General features: G+C 51.0%; 8 protein-coding genes across 8 annotated transcripts; 5 read left to right on the plus strand and 3 right to left on the minus strand.

The window, feature by feature from the left end:
• Positions 1-89: 89 nt before the first annotated feature.
• Positions 90-1,511, minus strand: N7496_007956 (short chain dehydrogenase/reductase family protein; the record flags this gene model as incomplete). The annotated part of the gene is made up of 4 exons (XM_056700875.1): positions 90-647; positions 706-776; positions 833-997; positions 1,058-1,511. The coding sequence occupies 4 exons, from the start codon at positions 1,509-1,511 to the stop codon at positions 90-92; spliced, it is 1,248 nt and encodes a 415-aa protein (XP_056552938.1).
• Positions 1,512-1,803: 292 nt separating this feature from the next.
• Positions 1,804-3,879, plus strand: N7496_007957 (CLPTM1 family protein; the record flags this gene model as incomplete). The annotated part of the gene is made up of 3 exons (XM_056700876.1): positions 1,804-1,845; positions 1,929-2,981; positions 3,055-3,879. 3 exons carry the CDS (start codon positions 1,804-1,806, stop codon positions 3,877-3,879), a joined length of 1,920 nt encoding a protein of 639 aa, XP_056552939.1.
• Positions 3,880-4,604: 725 nt separating this feature from the next.
• N7496_007958 (Mis6 domain protein) lies at positions 4,605-6,890 on the plus strand (the record flags this gene model as incomplete). The annotated part of the gene is made up of 3 exons (XM_056700877.1): positions 4,605-4,652; positions 4,767-5,741; positions 5,802-6,890. 3 exons carry the CDS (start codon positions 4,605-4,607, stop codon positions 6,888-6,890), a joined length of 2,112 nt encoding a protein of 703 aa, XP_056552940.1.
• A 146-nt stretch (positions 6,891-7,036) lies between these two features.
• On the minus strand, positions 7,037-7,981 carry N7496_007959 (post-initiation translation factor DPC29; the record flags this gene model as incomplete). The annotated part of the gene is made up of 2 exons (XM_056700878.1): positions 7,037-7,662; positions 7,726-7,981. 2 exons carry the CDS (start codon positions 7,979-7,981, stop codon positions 7,037-7,039), a joined length of 882 nt encoding a protein of 293 aa, XP_056552941.1.
• Positions 7,982-8,147: 166 nt separating this feature from the next.
• N7496_007960 (AP-1 complex accessory protein LAA1) lies at positions 8,148-14,463 on the plus strand (the record flags this gene model as incomplete). The annotated part of the gene is made up of 3 exons (XM_056700879.1): positions 8,148-10,958; positions 11,014-12,822; positions 12,877-14,463. The coding sequence occupies 3 exons, from the start codon at positions 8,148-8,150 to the stop codon at positions 14,461-14,463; spliced, it is 6,207 nt and encodes a 2,068-aa protein (XP_056552942.1).
• Positions 14,464-14,925: 462 nt separating this feature from the next.
• On the plus strand, positions 14,926-16,890 carry N7496_007961 (uncharacterized protein; the record flags this gene model as incomplete). Its single annotated transcript, XM_056700880.1, has 4 exons — positions 14,926-15,206; positions 15,231-15,515; positions 15,593-16,260; positions 16,322-16,890. 4 exons carry the CDS (start codon positions 14,926-14,928, stop codon positions 16,888-16,890), a joined length of 1,803 nt encoding a protein of 600 aa, XP_056552943.1.
• Positions 16,891-16,983: 93 nt separating this feature from the next.
• N7496_007962 (purine-cytosine permease family protein) lies at positions 16,984-18,647 on the minus strand (the record flags this gene model as incomplete). Its single annotated transcript, XM_056700881.1, has 4 exons — positions 16,984-17,469; positions 17,536-18,175; positions 18,239-18,412; positions 18,475-18,647. The coding sequence occupies 4 exons, from the start codon at positions 18,645-18,647 to the stop codon at positions 16,984-16,986; spliced, it is 1,473 nt and encodes a 490-aa protein (XP_056552944.1).
• A 411-nt stretch (positions 18,648-19,058) lies between these two features.
• N7496_007963 (uncharacterized protein) lies at positions 19,059-20,255 on the plus strand (the record flags this gene model as incomplete). Its single annotated transcript, XM_056700882.1, has 1 exon — positions 19,059-20,255. One exon carries the CDS (start codon positions 19,059-19,061, stop codon positions 20,253-20,255), a length of 1,197 nt encoding a protein of 398 aa, XP_056552945.1.
• Between the last annotated feature and the right edge of the window lie 49 nt (positions 20,256-20,304).

The following is a 20,304-nucleotide window of genomic DNA, read 5'->3' on the forward strand; positions in this document are numbered from 1 at the left end:
GGCTACGAAGCATGAGCAAGGCAGGGTTCAAAGCATGATAATCCTAGCTTACGGCTATGAAATGACATAGATCAGTGTTAATTAAGGCGCTAGAAGGGTGTTTGGCCCGTAGCCCCCAAGGGAGGTATAGGCTCTGCATCAGCTGCCACATCCACAGCAAAGCTAGCCTGAATGAAATCCTCAAGCTCCTCGCTAACCGTTTTCAGCTTCTCCTTGACACTGGCGACACCCTCTTGCCCGACGATATGCCGGGAGGGTGGGTTCTCATGGCCGGCAATGGATGTGATGGCATATACCGTTTCCGAGACTAGGACTTCCAGGTGTGCAGAGCTCAATGGTGGATGCATCGAGACAACCTCGGGCACGGAGAATGGGCCATTCTCGATCGAGCTCACTCTTGAGTTTTCTTCCCTCTCCGTGGATCGATTGGTCGATGTAGTACTGCCCGATACTCCTTCGGCATCGGGGAGTCGGGGAACGAGATGATTTAGTATACCCCGAAACAGAGGTGCATGGTTATTTGCGGGAGAATAAGCGGGGAAGATTGGTGGGACGCTGGTAACTAGATTGGCGAGAATGCCGATCTCGATGCTGCATTGGACGATGGTGAGTTTGAGGTTGAACGGGGCTATCTCGAATGCCAGGCTCTAGTAGACAATATTAGTGATTTCTAAATGGCTGTCGACTAAAGATGGGATCACTCACATCACAGAATCCTTCAAGAGCCCAGCCAGCAGCGCAGTACATCCCAAGCCCTGGTGTTCCAATATGAGCAGCTAAAGACGTGTCAGATAAACCACTCATGGTGAAAGCTGGCTCCAGAATATCTTACTGATTCCTGATAAAATCATAATATGACCAGAGTTTTCTCTCCTCATATGAGGCAATGCCGCTTTGATTATATTGAGAGGTCCGAAATAATTCACTTCGAATTGATCGCGAACGAGGTTCAAGGTCTGTGGGGAGGCGGATAGCTCTTCGACAGTTCCAATGAGTGCTAAGAGAGAGTCAGCGAGTTCTTGTAGCTAATATTGAGACCCGTAAAGTATATATGTACCTTGGCTTGTGCAGCATAGGAGAATATCGACTCGACCAAAGGCCGCAACCGCTTGCGCGAAGACTGCCTGGCATTCACCCATCATCCTGTTGTTCAAAGGCTTGTTAGTCTTCGTTCCTTGCCTGATGACCAAAATTTCTGGTTTCTTATCCCTCAAATTTTGGGATAGCAGCGCGCACCTAATGTCCAAGGGAACATATTTCATTCGTTCCGCCCATCCTTCGTCGCGATGTTCCTCTACTTCGGCCAAAAAGGCGTCGAACCCATCTCGGCGTCGCTCGTCACGATCCAGAACCGTATGCGCAAGCCCAAGCAGAACATAGTCGCCGTGCGCAAGGATTTGTCGCGCGACTGATATGCCGATGGGGGAATCGCCCGCGGTGATCAGCCATACTCGCGGTTCGCTATGCGACGGGAATTGCGAGCGGGAATCGGGCGAAGGGTGGTTTTCCATGGATAGGGTCGGATTCAGCGCCAGCGCTTAGGCGCGATACCCATTGCGCGATCAAAAAAGGTCAGCGACAAGTTCGCGCAGGTCGTGAGCTATCGTAGCTCGCAAGTTGTGAGAAATCGACAGAGCTTCTCCGGACAACTGCGGAGTTGGAGGGGGAACCGATTAGAATGCCAAGCCCCCACGTCCGTCCCCTTTAGTTCCAACGGGCTGGTCCAAAGAGCCCGCCGCTTAACTCTTCTGGCCGCGTTGGCCTCTTCTTTCTTTTTCTCTCGCCATCTCCCGTCATCGCAACATGCCTGAACAGCGGCAACGAAGAGAGGAGGAGGGAAGCAATGTATGTGGGATCGGTTGTCGCAAGCTTGAGCGGGGAAACGCCAGCTGTCTATTCTTGAGAAGCTTACTGACGATCATCTCTAGTCCGGCTTCAAGGGTGCCCTCCAGGGCCTCGGAATCTTCCTTCTGGCGCAATTCGTAATTGGCCAATTCTTCGGCAACAAGCAGAATGCAGCTTCTACCGTCAAGCCGGGCAACATGCCCTCGTTTGCGGATCGCCCCGACCCCAGTCAAGTCGCCGATTACAGCGCCATCCCGGACCTGATCTCCCCTATCTGGCCATCCGATAGCGCCATCGATATCAGCATCTATGTGACTCCCTCGATCGTCGTGCCTTCTTTCAAGTCCAAGGATAGCGTCCTTGTGATGCAGGAGAAGAACTTCACGATCGGCAATTACAGCGACACCCGTGAGATCGACACCACCATCAAGCTCCCCAAGCAGGTCCAGCAGAATGGAACTCTCTTTGCGCACTTCTTCGTGGCCCGTACGGGATACCCTCTTGACCCTGCCGCTAAGGATTATAACACCGCCGATGCCGTCCACTTCCTGCGCCCCTTGAACCAGTACCTTCCCAAGAAGAAGGTCAAGAAGCTCAAGAACCTGTTGGCCGCCTCCGAGGAAGCGGAGGAGGAGGTGGATGATACTCCGGACGTGCAGACTGTCTCGTACTATCACCCTAACTTCACTCTCTCCGTGGTTCCCGACTCTGGCTCTCAGAGGTTCTCCCAGATGCACCCAGCAGTTCGCCAGTATGTGCAGCTGGAGCGCACCGGTGCCCGGGACCAGACCGGCAAGAACGGTTGGTACTACCCGATCTTGTTCCTCAACACTTTCTGGCAATTGAAGACCCACATGACCGAGCTGAACTCGACTGTGACGGAGGTGCCTCTGCGAATTACCCTCAACCACTTGGCCAACTGGAAGTTCAGTATCCTTACCAGCATTGACGAGGGCTCTAAGCAGAGTGCTCGTCAGGCCGCGTACGGTGGTCCTGTGCCTGGTGGTGGCGATGGTTCCGAGTGGGAGACCATCAAGGAAGTTCTGTTGGACACCAACATCTACCTCCTGGGTACCACCGGTATTGTCACCATCTTGCACATGGTTTTCGAGACCCTGGCTTTCAAGAACGACATTGTAAGTTTTGATTTATTTCTGCGGCGTATGCGCTGTTCCCCTGGATTTGCTAACACCGGAATCAAAAATCTAGGCTCATTGGCGTAAGAAGAAGGATGTCGTTGGCACATCCGTGCGTACCATTCTGGCGAATGTCTTCATGCAGGCAGTCATCTTCCTTTACCTCATGGACAACAGCGACAACACTTCATGGATGATTTTGGCAAGCCAAGGATTCGGTATTCTTCTGGAAGCCTGGAAGATCACCAAGACCGTTAACGTTCGCCTGCGCCCCCCGCCCGCCAGCTCCTTCTTCTCCTTTTTGCCCTACGTGGTTGTCTTTGAAGACAAGCACAAGTTGAGCGAGACCGAGGAGAAGACCAAGGAGTATGACGAGATTGCATTCCGCTACCTGTACATTATCGCAGTGCCCCTTCTCCTCGCCTATGCCGCATACAGCCTTTTGTACAACACTCACAAGTCGTGGTATTCGTACATCATCGAGACTCTTGTCGGCAGTGTTTACGCCTACGGTTTCCTGATGATGGTTCCCAGCCTGTACATCAACTACCGCCTGAAGTCCGTTGCCCACATGCCCGGCAAGGCAATGGCCTACAAGTTCCTGAACACTTTCATCGACGACCTCTTCGCCTTCACCGTGAAGATGCCTTGGCTGCACCGTCTGGCCACTCTCCGCGACGATGTCATCTTCTTCATCTGGCTGTACCAGGGCTGGAAGTACAAGGTTGACTACAAGCGTGTCAACGAGTTCGGACAGGGAGGTGACAGCGACGAGGAGGAAGAGGCTACCCCTGCCCCCAAGCTTGAGGAGAAGAAGCAGGAGGAGACAGTGGCTTCGCAGACTTCTGCCAAGGTTGACAACAAGTCATCTACCCGCCAGAGGAAGTCGAAGAAATGAGCGTGCTCTACATACGGGCTAGCTCATTGTGATAGTTGTTCACTTTGGCCATCTTCTGATCACGCTCGAGTTGTTAGAGATTCATCATTTCGTTGCATTTGTCCGGATCTTGCAATCCGGGCCTATTGTTTCTTGACGATGTTGGGAGCATATTGTTTGGTCTCCGAATTTGGGTGAAAATTCCGGCTTAAGAGTACTGAGATTCATACTTCTCCCTGCGTAAATCATTTTAATCATAGAAATTGAATGAGCATACACTTACTTTTCTACAATCGCATACTTAATAGACAATTAGTAGGGGCAAGGCTTAAGCTTTAAAGTTGAACTTGTTACACATGTCGGGCCAATGTTGACGGTTGCCCGATCGGGTTTAAGCCGATTTCTCTCCTGCACCCGCGCCCACGTTCTACACTTTCTATGTGGTCCCGTTGGACAGTATCATCCAATCCAGCGATCGAAATATTTTTCCCGTCTCCTTTGTTATTCACATTCGAGGCTCTTTCGCAAGGATCGTGCTCGGTCGCTGAGAAACGGGTTTGGAACGCGTTCTGTTGCTTCGCGATTGACGCGCTGGGCATGACCGCATCGCCTTAGACCAGGCCTGATACAAAACCGCCAACGCAAAGAGCCCATCATTGTCCGAATGGGTACCAACAGTGGTGAATTATCAGACTGCATGCCTAAAAAATTGCGAGCTTAGATAATACTGACAGTTTGAATAGATAATGGCCAGTCCGGCCGCTTGCTTGATGCGATTGAGCACTTGGAAGCAGGTAGGAGAGCTAAGGTGATGACTTGACTTCGATAATTGTGTTGCTGATGAATAATACACAGTTGCTTCTGTGCCGGTCAAGCAAAGATACACTGATGCTGGCCAGCTGGTCAAGGCCATTGCATCGGACGCGTATGAGAATGGCATTCCGCAAGACGCGCTGGGCCGTCTACTCAAGATTCTAAAGGCAAAGAATCACCTGGATCAGGGAACCACCACAACTTTAGTCAAGAACCTGTATCCGCAAGAGCGAGTCTCCTCTAAGCATGTCACGCAAGTTGTTTGCTGTCTGGGACCTAGCAAGTCCAAGCCAAGTCCTGCCACGCAGGCTTTGCTTGTTCGCTGGCTGATCATGACCTACGATCTCCTCGAGGACCGGACACACCTTGGCAAACTCTACGCAGTACTGTTTAATCATTTGGATATGATCAGTCTACGGAAGCCACTCTGTCACCTACTTTCCCTGATCACTCGACGAAAACATGTCAAGCCATTTCGCATTCAGGCTCTGATGGAGTTGATCCAGTCTGCGGGCGGGGAAGAGAAGGAGCTCATGAGTTTGCTTAAAAATTTCAAGAGCTATTACCCCGAAATCATTATCGGAGATGTCGGTGGCTCGAGAAGGATGGCGCTGTTTTTTAAACACCCCGACCCGGAATGGTCGACTCATGCAAAACTACTGCAGGACCAGAATCTGGAGCGCGTACAAGCAGCGCAGCAGCCAAGCTACCAAGTCTTGCATCGCGGAATGGCAAAACGCAGCAGGATTGAAGTGGTCATTCCGGTTTTGCAAACCTCACGAGTGTCAAACAAGCACACGTCACTTGAAGAGATTCGTGACATCGAGCACTTCGTCGACAAACTCGACACAATCGAGCTGCCGAATCAGATCATCTCAACCCTTGGTGATGCGATGGCACAGAAATACCTTCATTTGGTCCAGTCCGAGGCTGCCAATGATCGTTTAGATGAGTGGCTGAAGGGCTTTTTGGCAGACAAGCTAGAGAAGATCCGGGAAGATGATGACGACGAACCAGAGGTTCTTTCGTTTGTCTTGGGCTTCCTTGAAGGATATACGTCGTTCATAAAGGTAACCTCTTTGGATTTTTCAGCCTCGCCATTATGAATTTTGTCTCTGATGATATTATAGGCTCTGTTACCGTCCGTTCGATCATTCCTAGAGGCATATCTTTCTATATGGAATGGCCGGGACAACCGCCAACAAATCCTGCGACTGCTTCAGTATCTTCCGATTGAACCCTATGAAGCCCTCCGAGAAACGATCTTTGACCCACTGGAACGTGCCATGCTGGACAGTGCGGTTAGCTCTAGGATAGAGCTTCTAAACTTCTACTCTGCATTGATTACTGAGTGGGGCGTCAGACTTCGAACACAACCCACCGTTTTAGAGGAATCATTCCCCTCGAGCAGAGTTATACAGCATGCTGAGCTCTTGGCATCCTCACTTCAAGAGCTCGCCCCGACGTCTGCCAGTAGCGACAAAAGTGCCCCGCCGGTCGTTCTTTCGGTCCTTCAATTCTACAAGTCTCTCGCGGGCTTATTTTCCCACGCATCTGGGAACGCAACTATTCGATTAACCGTCCCAAGCGCTCCGACGATTTATTCTATCGCCTTCACACCTACCGTTTCTGTTATCTCAGGGCTCAACTCAATCCTGGCCGATTACAAGTCTTCGTTCGAGGCCTCTCTCGCGTCCGACGTGATAAAGCCACCAGACACTTCCGAGCCACTGTACAGGACAGAGCTGGTGAACCAATTTAATGGCTATGTTATGGACATGTGCAATCTTGTCTGGCGCAATCGGGCCTTGAACACGGAAGACCCAAATGCACAAGGTTGCCTGATTCCAGCAGCTAGCACCACTGCCCTTACAGCGTACGTTCGCAACGTGAACGAGGCTGCTAGACATTATGATCGTGAAAGCGCTTTCCATGCCAGTCTGGCTTCCATATTTTCTCTGAGCCACCACGCCGCATTTGCCAATCTGTCAGCTGCATGCTTCGCTGAATTAGAGGAAAGCCAGAACGTTGCTCAGAATCGGCCGAAGTTGCGCAAGCCAGTCACTCAAAAGGCCTTACAGGCCCTTGAGAAAGATGGCGGTGCCAAAATCACATGGCAGGAGTATCGGGTTAACATGCTGGACTGGTTGGAAGCGGTGGGAAGCCGAGGGACAAGTGATCTGATGAGGAGTACCATGAAGGCTTTACGGAAGGAATAAGACATGGAGTGAGCCAGGGCTCGATAGGTATGAATGGAATCCTGGGTGGTTTATTTCCCTCTATAAAACGCCGGTTCTCAACGCGTGGTATCTTCCTTTATACAAGTATGGTACATAGTCTATGGCATGGACATCGAGAAAGCTCTCTAAAACTTCTCCGTAGCATTCAGGTAAATGTCCTGAACACTGGGATCGTCCCGTAGAGAACTGAGAAGATCTTCGAGAGCCTTCACCTGCTCTTCGTCCTGCAGCTCGACCAGAGTTTCTTGGTTGGGATCCCAGAACATCTCCAATTCTTCAATCGTCAAACCAGACAATTTGACGAAGGCCTCGCCGACGCTCTTCGTTTCGGAGGGATCGGTCAACAGCACCAAGCGACCTTTATCGTCAGTGTTGATATCCATTGCGCCTGCCTCGATAGCTGGATCCAGAAAATCGTCGACATTGGTATCCTCTTTCTTTTCCAGGACGACCCGACCTTTCTTCTCGAAAAGAAAAGTTGTGGGAGTGACGGTTCCTCCACCGTTCTTAATCAAGTATCGAATGTCTTGCAGGACTCGAGCCTTCTGATCGGTCTGGCACTCGACCACTGCAGCCACTCCACCAGGGAGCATGGCTTCAATCGTTACTGGCTCGAGTGCTTGACCTGTCAAGCTGAGTCCTTGACCACGTGCGATGGCTGCTTCGATGATGTTCTTGGGGATGGAGGCTCGTTTCGCATTCGAGAGCGCGAGGGTCAGACGAGGGTTGTACTTTGGATCGGCGCCCCATACTTTACAGCAACGAATATCAGCATCAATATTGAAATCCAAGAATCTGAATATGGGTTGCCTACATTGTGTAGCGCTGACGATTTCCTTGCTCATCATCTGCCGTTCTTTGCTCTTCGCCTTGTCGTTTTTAGCCTTGTCATGTTTGATGGTGGACCACTTGCTGTGCCCGGATAAGAAGAGCGTGGAGGAGCTGAAAGCGCGGCATGCGTCACAAAAGGAGCGCGCACGAGGTTGTCGTAGTAGGTTCCTGTGTAATTGAAGCGCCATCTTGATCTCTCCAAGCTTTTGCTCTCTGGGAAAGTCCGGGGCCGCCGCCATCTATACATTCCAGTTTGCGGGCCGACAATTTGTCCGACCTCCGCGGACGGTGAGGCCACACGATAAGGAGGGACATTGTTGACCTCATACCTCATACTTCATTAACTATCCCCTTTCTTTTCTTCCACTCTGATGGTGATATAATTTTCCTCTCATTTGATACCCAATGTCTGCCTCCGAAACTGCCCCCGCGCCATCACCTTCCGAAAATGCAGTACCAGAGCTGGATATTCCCAAGCTCCATGACCTCCCATCCGAACAACAGGACCTCTACCTGCTCACCTTCACATCCGACCTAGTCCAGTACATATCCGGCCTCGATGCGGCGCAGGTCTCCGCACAGCAAAAGTCGCTCAAGAAGGAATTGTTCAAGATCCTGACCCTCTCCTCCCCGACCCTCACACGAGTACTCCGCAATAACCTCGGACGATGCTTTGGCGCTATTCTGGCCAAAGGGGATCGCGGGATCCTCTTCGAGACGATTACCGACCTGCTAGGGATATTGAGTGCCGGAAAGAGCGAGGCTGAGATTAAGACCAAGTTCGCTGCGGTGCACTGTCTGGGCGAGGTATTTGCAACGGCTGGTGAGAGCGCATTCATGCAATCGAATGTTGCGACGGCGGGTACACTGAAGCTCCTCAAGTCAGCGAGCACTCATACTGGCCTACGCGGCGTTATATTCTCGGTCTTGCGCAAGATCATTGTCGGTATTGGTGTTCCAATTGATGAATCGGTTGCGCGCGACATTTGGAAACAGGCGCGTAATGCTGCAACCGGCGACAAGTCTACTTTCGTTCAGGTTCATGCGTGTCGCTGCATGGAACAATTAATTAATACGACGCCATTCTTCGAAAATACGAATGACTTTGAAAACTTGAAGACTACAATTTGGAAGGTCATCGACAGCCCGGTCGCACCAGTTCGCCATGCTGCGTCTGCTGTCCTCGGACGAGCGCTGGTTAAGCTACATGTCACAGAGGCACACGTCATCGCGGCGCCTAAACCGAAGTCGAAGAAATCTAAGCGAATGTCCAAAAAGCCAACCGCGCGTCCAGGTGAGGAAGACGAGGATGAAATGTCCGAGTCATCTACGGCGGCGGCCAGCACGTCTAAGAAGGATGCCCGGCTATTCTTCCTTCTCCCCGATCTCTTGCGACAACTATCCTTCCAATACTTGAAGAGTACGACCTCGAACCGCTCGCGCGCGGGTATTTGCTTGTGTTATAAATACGTGCTTCGCAATTTGGGAGATAAAGTCGTGGAGGAACGGTATGGCCAAATTGCGTCGAACTTGCTGTTCGATTTGCTGAACCACCCGACGGTCACATACAATCGGTTCCGATTGCTTATGACCCGCAAGTTTGTTAAATCTATTCTCGAAGACACGATTGGCCGAGAACTGCTTCGGGAAAACAGCCAGCTGAACGCTGCCAGATGGCTTATCAATGAGATCTTGAAGGACTACCCACAAGTTATTCAAGAGCGTCGTGAGCCGAGCAAATATACATTGACCAGCACTGTTAGTGCGCTGTCCTCGCTGATCTCATCGCTGGGCTCTGCATTCGCTGTTCTTGCTGATAGCTGCCGTGATGCCTTGCTTCAAGTTCTTCCACACCCAAGCTATACCGTCCAGATCCATGCAGCGCACTGCTTGCGTGGATTTGTGCTGGCATGCCCCCACCAGCTTCTCTCCTGCGTCACTATTTGCATGAACAGCTTGAACAGAGAGATTGGCCAGCTCGCAACACCGAGGCAGTCCCCTCGTCGCTGCGTTGGTTACGCGAACGGTCTCTCCGCAATGCTAAGCACTTCCCGCTTACAACCGCTCTACGGTGCTGTCGATGTATTTGCCCAGATATTCACCCAAGCTACAGACCTCTTGAAGATTAGCACCACATCTGAGCTACGAGTAGCAAGTACTCAGGTCCAGACGGCCTGGATCTTGATCGGCGGATTGATGCCCCTTGGGCCCAGTTTTGTCAAGATTCATCTTTCCCAATTGATGCTGCTCTGGAAAAACGCATTGCCAAAGCATTTGAGCAAGGAAAACTCCGCCCAACCGAGCACACTCGAGACGAGTTTCCTGGCTCACGTGCGAGAGTGCGCCCTCAGCGCCTTGCTGGTCTTCATGGAATTCAATAGCAAGCTTATCACTGCTGATGGTGCAAAGAGAATCGCTGCCATGCTGCAGAACACTGTCGAATTCTTGAATGAAGTGCCACGACCCAAGTCCATGGAAGACATCTCGCAGCGCCTGCATCCATCTTTGCAGCTAAACGATTTTACAACTATGGTTCGCCGCCGAGTTCTCCAGTGCTTCTCGAAGTTGGTGCATGTCCATCATCCTAGTCATGGGGATATCATCTCTCAGTCTAACCTTTTGAACCTCGCGATATCCGCATTTGCCGACCCCGACACTCAAATTCGGCCACTGGAGAGCTCTATCGCTGCCTCGACTGGTCAATTTGATGGTCTGTGGGATCTTTGCGATAACTATGGATTTGGTGTCACTGGACTTACCCGGGAGTACATCCGGGTTGCTTTGACTGGATCTCACGGCAATGAGAACGGCCCGGCTTGGTCAGCTATTGATTCTGTGGATCAGGCTGTTGACGATGTCTTGACATTCCCGATCTGCGAGGCCAGCGAGCACGATTCAGTGCTTCTCTACAGTTTGCGCGCGGGTGATTCTCTATGTGTTGATCCGCCTACTACGGGTGTTGTGAACGCGGCGATTGAATTATTTTCGGTCGCTATTGCCCTTCACTCGCCCAAGATGCAGGAGAGCAGCGTCGAGCAAATCGCCACTTTCTTATCCTCACCGGCTCTGCAGAGGAACCCTGGACGAAGAGCCGCATTGGTCGTCAACATTTCGGTTGCCTTGCTTCATGCTTTGAAGGTGGCTGTCAAGGAAACCGATTTCGTCGCTGGAAAGCTGAATTCGTCAACGGACAAGATTTTGCAGGAGCTCGTTCAGGTACGCTGACTTGGCTTATTTCAGAGTTGAGAAAACATCGGCTGACATTCACTAGAAATTCGTTGTCGACGCTGATCCAATTGTTCGCACCATCGGAGTTGAAGCTTTGGGGCGCTTGTGTGATAGTGCTGGGAATGCATGCACGAACACGCAGGTCAATTGGCTTGTTGACACCATCGTCGCTAATAGGGAACCGAATGCCCGAGCTGGCTGCGCTGCTGCCTTAGGATGTATTCACTCCCAGATCGGTGGTATGGCAGCTGGCCTGCATCTCAAGACAATCGTCGGCGTGCTGATGTCTCTTTGCAACGATCCTCATCCTGTTGTACACTTCTGGGCCCTAGGTGGCTTGGAGAGGGTGGCAAACTCTGCTGGCTTAACTTTCTCACCTTTCGCCTCCAGCTCGTTGGGCATGCTTGCGCAGCTCTATAATGCAGACACTCACAACGAAGAAGCTGCAGCGCTAGCAACTTCGAACATTGAAATGTCGTTCCTGACACCCGTGGTAATCAGTCGATGCGTGGACTCCTTGATTAACGTTCTCGGGCCGGACTTGCAGGACGTTACGAAAACACGCAACCTGATCCTTACCCTACTTCGCCAATTTCAATTAGAAGAGAACCCCGCGATTGTTACTGAAAGCTCCAAATGTTTGGATCACTTCTCTCTCTATGCTCCCAGCTTTGTGGACTTCGCCGGGTATGTTAAGCGCTTGCAAGGCGAACTTCGTGCAGGCAACTCGTTGATGCGAGATGTGGCCGTTCGTGGTCTCAGCAACTTGATGAAGAGAGATGCTACTTCTGTTGTTCAAACAGCCACTGAATCGCTCGAGGATGACATTTGGCTTGCCTTTGATGATGCGCCAGACAACAGACCTCTCAAGACAATGATCCAGGAATGGCTGCAGCAGACTGCTCTCACTGAGACCGAGTTGTGGATCCATCGCTGCCACAATATCATGACCAAGACCCGCAACAAGGTCGAGGCTCTACCGACCACTGCAGTCCAGACCGCTGCAGCTGACATCCCTGATGATGAAGTTGCTGGATTCGCATCTGCGGCTGCCGGTGAAGGCCAAACCGATCCTACCAGCGATGGCGTCTCTGGCCAAGAATTGTTGAAGTGGCAGACTCGCAACTTCGCTATGAGCTGCCTCTACGAGCTGTTGGCAACCGTCCAAGAAGCTATATTACCAGACCAAACTATCCCAGCTGAACTGGCACTACAATCCAAGGTCGGAGATATTGTGCGAATGGCGTTCTCTGCGTCAACCGCTAATGTTATTCAACTGCGGGTGTGGGGTCTGAAGATCATTGATCAGGTCCTTACCATGTTCGGAAAGACTCCAGATCCAGACTTTGCCGAGGCATCTCTGCTTGAGCAATACCAGGCACAGATCGGCTCTGCCCTAACGCCAGCGTTCGCGGTTGACTCCTCCGCGGAGCTTGCATCCGAGGCAATCAACGTGTCGGCCACGTTTATCGCTACTGGTATTGTGACGAACGTGGATCGCATGGGCCGAATTCTGAAACTTCTGGTCCTTGGCCTGGAAAACTTTGCGAAGAACCCTGACACTACCGAGATTGGCGACCTGAAGGGCCTGAACTCTAATGCACGAGTAATGGTCAAACTTGCTCTCTTCTCTGCGTGGGCTCGCCTACAGGTCGCAAGCATCGAGCAGGAGTATCTCAATCAAGTGGTTCAGCCTTATATTGCTAGGCTCACGCCTCTTTGGCTGTCTTCTCTCCAAGAATATGCCCGCTTGCGATTTGAGCCGGATATCTCGGGCGCTCTGGGCACAAGCACGCAGAGCAATGACTTGGATGAGGTCTATGCTGCATTGAACCGTGAGACATTGCTCAAGGTAAGACTTTACTCCCCTGAAAACTTAATCTAGGTGCTAACTCTAAGGCTATAGTTTTACCAAGACACCTGGCTTAATCTTGTCAATGCTATTGCTGGCCTTGTCGAAAAAGACATTGACTTCGTGTTTGACGCTCTGGACGGCAAGCTCCAGATTGCCGAGGAAGCAGACAAATCCGAAAGCGACGAAAAGAAGGGTGAAAACGACGAAGAAAAGGACAAGGCCGTAACAAATGGCGAGTCTAAGGTTAAAGGCGACAACATCAACTACCGTGAAGAACCGGTAGCCTTCTTCTTTGTGCTCTTCGGTCTTGCATTTGAGGCCCTTGTTGACCAGTCAACTCTGGCCTCACAGCGACTTGAGATCCTACAAGCTCTCAAAAGAATCTTGAGACCAATCATCTCTGGCAATGCGATCTACCAGGACGCCATTTTCTCGGAGACCATGGACACCTTTGACCGTCTTGTGTTGACTGAGGCAATCCCCATCCAAACTGTCATCGTTGAGATTGCGCAGAATCTGTCTTTGGATCACCCGGCAGCCCAGAGTGACCAAGAGCGAAGCGATCATCTCTCGGATGATATCGAACAGCTCTTCGAGTTGACTAGAAGCATCATTCTTGTCCTTGCTGGCATGCTTCCTAACCTCCGCGAATCAACCCCTATGGCGCGTTTCAACGTGACGTCGGATGATTCTCTTGCTTTGATTCGCTTGGCCCTTCGGTCGCTCGTCGATGTTGCGTCGGTCTTCCCATCAATCATTCGCAATGATCTTCACGCCTGTATACTGCACATTTTCACTACCATTCTCGCCACCGGTATCTGCCAAACCGAAGTGGTCCCGCAAGCGCTTCCCATTTTCCGACAGTTCGTTCAGAGCATTACGCAATTTTCTGAAATCCCGGAGGATATCGATGTGGTTGCTTTCCAACTGCGTGGCTGCCTTACTCGATTCCTGACTATCCTCACGATCGCTCAGCGCCGAGAATCGGACTCTTCTATTCCATGTGCCAAGAATACCCTTCTGGCTATTACTTTCCTCCTGACGGCCGGTGGACACGTTCTCCCGCCCCAGGATCCCGTCATCAACCGAGTGCTCGACGAGCTACTGGATTGTTTGCAAGATGTTGGACTAGCGACCGTGGCTGCCAGCTGTCTTCGATCCATCCTTACCAAGGCCGGCCCGCGCTACATGACGGACGATGTAATCGCCCACTACCTCATTCCGCGACTGATTGCCTTCCTTGTCAGCTGTCCCACCGATTCGGGCGAAGTGCCTAGCGACCCCGAGAATTCTCGCACAGTCGTTGCACGCACCCTTGTATCGTGCGTGACCAGCACCGCTATCTCACCAGCCGCAATGCCTGCCAAAATCTCGCTTGTCATGTCTGCTCTTCTGGCACGCGCCAAGCGCGAAGGACAGTCCGTCCACCAAGAGTCGGCCGCGTATCTTCTTGAGCTCGCCAAGGCCGACCAGCTCATTTTCCGCACCTTGGTTGCCAACATGAACGCAGAGCAGAAGTCCCTCTTGGAAGAAGTCCTCCGCAGTGCGGGTATTGGCGCTGGAACGTCGAAATCGGGCGATGCGGAGGAGAATATGCAGCAGGCCGCACCAACTATTGCTTTGCGCATGGATTTCTAAGCTCTTGGCTCATTTTGCTTGAATGGATATGGGTGTGCTACCATTTGCACAGATGAGGATATGATATGACGTGATGCATAGTGTGACCGAAATGTATAGATAGACCATAAGTGATGACGCTGCTCTATGAGCGCAATGCAATGGATTTTAATATGACCTCTTTGTTGTGTTGAATTTCTCCACGTTGTAGAATTATGTACTTGTTATTGGTAGGAACACCAGCCTTGCACCTCGCTGTGGACTGCCTCGTTCGACGCCTGCTGGGTTGCCTCATCGGGAAGTTCGGGGCGCGCTTATCTTATCCACAATCAGGTGACGCCAGGAATGTTGTTGGCTCGAGAAACTCAAATGAGCGAGTGCGACGCTTGAGCCTTCTCAATTCTATTTCGGTTTATATTGGTTCTTTTTTTCTGTCAAAGATGATCTAGTGATTTTCTTTTGCCACTACTTTCGGGTCTCAGCATGCCACCAGACCGGGGTCGTGCCTCGAGAGCGTGTGCCTCGTGCAGGAAACAGAAGACACGCTGCTACGAGCCAGGTACCCCCGGCAAAGCCTGTTTGCGGTGTGAAAGACTGCGGCAAAACTGTTCATTGATACAACAGGCTGACAGCTCGGAGGAGGAGCGCCAACGTCAGCAGTTGCAGCAGTCACCACAGGAGCAGAGACCTGTTTCTACGCTAGGCACTGATGCTCGGTATGTATTGCTCGTCGATCTTGGTCGAGGCCCACAGGATGGAACTTGGTAATCATTGACACCCTGTCATAGCCTGGAGCGCCTCGAGAGAACAGTGGCCACTTTGCTTGATCGACTTGGGGAGGGCCCGTCGAGTGCCGAGCATGAACTTAGCAGGCCTGGCACTGGCACCGGGTTGACAACTCCGGACCCTGGCGATCAAAGCTACCAGGATGCGGAGAGTTCCGCGGCGCCAATTATGGTCATTCGTGATCTGGCCAATGATACCAGAGTCGAGCCATCCCCGGAAACGAAATCCTTGGGGACGGTGCTGGACAATCTCATTGCACCAGATCTCGCGTTGACTCTTCTCTCAATGTATGTATGGTAGGCCCCACCAATGTCTGGACTGGACCCACCATATATGATTTCATGAAACTGAATTGACTGTTCAGATTTCTCGAATATTATGGGCGTTGGATCATTTTTGATCCCGAGAGCGATCCAGTCGTGTTACTACCTCGTGTGCGGAGATCCCCGATTCTATTTTGTGCGTGCTGCTTGATTGCGATACGACACACCTCAGAGGAGCTGGCGGCGATTTTGGCCCCTAAATTGTATGAATGTGCTCGCTCTCTCGTGTCAAGTATGCTCTTGACTACTCCGCAATCCGTCGATTTTTTCCAAGCAGCTCTCATCTTATGCATGTGGTCAACCACTGTGGGGCAGGTACCTTTGAGCATCGACAGTTGGCTCCTTAGTGGATTTGCACTGCAGCACTCGCAGTCCAGCCCGATATTTGCCACGATAACGAGCCGGTCTCATCGATACACGAGTTTCGATGAAACAACGCTAGATCATATTTGTTTATGGAATCACCTGTGCCTTACGCACTTACATTACTGTGTTGGTACCAGCCGAAAGTCTACCTTGCAATCTTGGCAGATTGAACGCTGCGAGTCCATCATCGGCTCTGACCACGCTATCAACTTTGAAGTGCGAATGGTCGCCGAGATCCAACTATATTGGACAGTCAATGGATTTCTAATTGCAGACTCTGTTGATCTTCACAAGTCCACAACAGCTTTGAAGACATGGAAGAGAAAATGGAGAAGAATTCTAGGTAAGGCATGACCAGGAACCCAATTTTTTGGCATAAATATTAACGACATCTTATCTTTCAGAGCAACCACGCTCTCAGTTTCTCATGATGGGATTTCATTTTTCCAACCTTCTCCTCTATGAACAAAGTCTGAAAGCACGAGTTGTTGAGAAAACTCGGGAATACATTGTTTCAGAAATGATTAGCCACTCCACTGCAATAGTTCACCTGGCGATGGACACTGTAGACGAGCGAACCCGTCACTTGAGTGATCACATCTACCACATGATCACGTTCGCCGCGATTGTCATCTGTCGCCTATTGAAGAGCTATGAAAGCCAGCTCAGCTTGACGCACAATACTGCAGAGCTTGATTCCCTCATTCAACGTCTTGTCCAATGGCTTCACTCCATTGGATTGCCATGCCATGCCGCACATACACTAGGGAATATTATCGCCAAGGTACATCAGAGGCTACGACCTCGTGTGGAAGCAGTGCCGGTCACTGTGCCTATGGATGACTTTCCCCCTGAAGAAAATTTTACGAACTACTATTTCCCTGAATTTTTAGGTCTGGGAACAACTGCGGATGGGAATTGGGATCTGTTATCGGATCTGAGCTTTCTGCCACAGGGCTCGTCCGGCTCATGATATTGGCGCAGAAAGTTGAAGCAGAATACATGACAACAAAGGAATCCATCATGGAGGAACGTCACCGCCCCTCTTGTTTCCCTAGTTGACCTCTCAATGACCTCCATATTTCTTCTCAATCCAGCGAAAGACGGGGAACACAAGGCCAGAAAATGCAAAAGTGAGCTCATGGCCAATATTCGCTCCTTTTTTACCGATCAAGGATGCGATTGGCCCGCTATACCAGGCCACTTTCATTCCAACGGCGGCTCCCAGAAAACCGAACGCAAATGCCCCGATTGCTGCCCACCCGAACGGCAAAAGGGCTGGATTATTCCAAGCATCAAAGTCGTATGCCTTCCAGCTGCGCCGAAAGATGAAATGCTCTTCCAGTACGAGCGTTATGTGGATCACTGTCCAGTATCCAATAACACTGAGCAATGTTTGCAAAGTGTCTTCAAAGTACTTTGCTGCGAAACATCCGACGATAATAGCCGCTGTAAAGCCAAATGTGACCAAGATGACTCGGGGAACTCGAATTGCCCATGAACCGAGATTTTGCGCATGAAGTGCGAACGAATAGTTGTTTGGGATGTTATTCTACAAATCAACCATTAGTCGGGTTTATCAAAGATTGGTGCCCACTATTGGCCCGCATGAACTTACTGGTATCGCGCTCAGAGCCGCAAGAACCATGAGAAACTTCCCGAATCCGCCTGCGGGCTTTAATGCCATCTCAAGTAGTCCGCCAATCGAGGAGGAAGAGTACGCCTCCTTCCATTCCGGATTAGTGACTGTCCCGCTATACATCGCTGCTCCCAAAGATTGAACCAGCACAGTGGGGAAGAAGATGCCAACATATGTAGCACTGAAGATTTTCCAGCGGGGAGTATCAGTGGGCATGCGCACATTGTAGTCCGCAGCACAATTGACCCACGAAACGGAGAAGGAGAAAATACTGGCCATATAAGTCAAAACAGCCGCTGCTTTGTCCGCGCCCTCTAGTACCCGAGGGGCTTCAGATGTAAACGAAGATGCCCCTGTTCCAGCAGCGACACACCAGACAATCAACGGAGGAATCCAGATGAATGCATCTAGTCGGTGGATCCATGTGATGCCCAGTGCACAAATCACCCAGACAAATGTACATATGACGATGACTCCTGCCCATGTTGGAAACCTTCCGTTTGACAAAGCGTTGAGGACTGAAGCGCCGGAGATGGAGTTGATGGCGTTCCATCCAGTGGTTGCGATCATTGAAAACACGACGACGAGCATGTTGCCCCAGTATCCGAACGAGTATCGCCTGTGGGATGCAAATTCATTAGATCTGTCTGTCCGAAGCTCTTTTGAAGAAGGTACCGCATACGAGAAAGTCGTCATTCGCAATCCCGTCAATCCAAATGTCGCCGTCCAAGCTGGCAAGAGATCACTAGCCAGGTTGACTACAAGAATGACTATAAAACAGTCCCAGAACCCAAGGCCTAGGGATCCCCCAATGGAGCCGATGTTCAAGGTGGCAACAGCCATGTTCGCACTGAACCTGTATCATTCATTATACATCAGCTCAAAGTCTTACAACTGAAAAAGAATATTGAGAAGTACCAGAAAGTAGTTGCATTCCAGAATTTGGTTGTATTCTGTTGTCTTTCTTCATCTGTGACCCGTTCAATGCCGCCTTCTTCGATTGAAAGACGTCGAGGGAACCATGACTGAGTATTCTTCGGATGGGATATATCAGATTGCGCCTTATTAGGCGACTCTGTCGAAGGATCCATAACGGAAAAAAGATAAACAAGATTTTATAGTCCTAAAAACACAAGATGTGGACTAATAGTTTCGCGCTTCCTCGCCATTTCCTCGAGGATCCAACTCCTTTCTATACTTCCACAAAATATCCCCTGCTCATTCTCTATCATCTTATTTTTCTCATTTCATCACAGTCCAGCGATTGGCATATCTATGGCGAATCTGATGCCATCCTGGCCGTATACAAGCGATGGTTGGCTGCCGGCTTATCTCGCCGCGGCATGCCGCGGCATGCCGGTCGGCCAAGCCCTGATCATACAAACTCGACTCTATAGACTCCAGCTTGTCGACAATATAAAACATTGCCTACCTGCTGTTTATAACCGTAAGTCTCAAATCCAAAACCTCCGTTCTTCTTCTCAATCTGCAAAAATCTCAAAATGGAGCAGCATACTCTCCGTCGTCGGGGCCTCGGTCTCCGCGGCGTTGACGAACAAGGAGTCTCGCCCGGCTACGTCCTCTACTCCCCTCTTACATCGAACACGGCGCACCTCGTCTCGACTTCCGGTAAAGAAGTTCACCGTTGGATTCTTCCCCACCGCGCTGGTCGTCATTCCCGTATCCTACCCAATGGCTCTCTGGCATACAATGGCGTCCACCCGGATGCTCCCAGGCTGTTTCCTATGTGGGCCAAGTATCGTGGCGGCGTCATGACGCAGCTTGATCCCTCGGGCAAAATTCTTCGACAATATTCTGATCCATACGCCCACCATGACCAGAATCATCTTGACAACGGAACCCTCCTGTATACCACCCTCGAGCCTCTCACAGCGGACGAAGCATCTCGGGTGCGCGGCGGTATCCCCGGTAGCGAGGCACCAGGAGGTATCATCTACGGCGACTGCATCAAGCTAGTGGATCCCTGGTCTGTCTCGAATACCTCCTCCTCAGCCGACTTTGACGGTAGCAACGGCAAGGGTGGCGCCAAGCTGCTCTGGTCCTGGCGCGCGATCGACCATCTCGATCTAGACGCTTTCGCCTCGCACCCACACTATCCTCGCGAACACTGGCCTTTAATTAATAGCGTTAGCTTTGACTCGGAGGGAAACATCATCGCCTCGACGCGTAATGCTTCCGGTGTCTTCATCATTAGTCGAAAGACCGGTGAAGTTCTTTGGCATTTGACTGCGCCAGTAGTGTGCCAACAGCACTGCGCGCACCAAATCAATTCCGCAGGCGACATCCTCATCCTCGATAATGGCGTCTTTAGACCTGAGATTTCTGTGCCGTTCTCACGGGCTATCATTGTCTCTCGTGATAAGCAGATCAAGTGGGAATACAAGGATGCAACGACCGGTGGCCTGGGCTTTTTTACTCCATTCATGGGGTCGGCGCAGAAACTGGAGAATGGGAACGTGTTGATCTGTGAAGCTGCTACTGGTCGGATCATTGAGGTTACTGAGGGTGGTGAGGTAGTCTGGGAGTTTATTGTCCCGCAGCTACAGGATTACAAGGCCGTTATGAGCAAGGATGAGTTGGCGGAAATGGAGAGGATTGGGTTCTCGAATCAGAGCAATGCTATCTTCAGGGCTTACAAGTATCGCCCCGAGGAGGTGCCTTGGGTGAAGGAAGATTGAGCGGGGAGAGAATGGAGGATAGAGTTGCATCGTGGCTGGGATTCGGCGA

The sequence above is a fragment of the Penicillium cataractarum genome (assembly GCF_028827025.1).
Source record: "Penicillium cataractarum strain IBT 29864 chromosome Unknown utg000007l, whole genome shotgun sequence".
Lineage (NCBI taxonomy): Eukaryota > Fungi > Ascomycota > Eurotiomycetes > Eurotiales > Aspergillaceae > Penicillium > Penicillium cataractarum.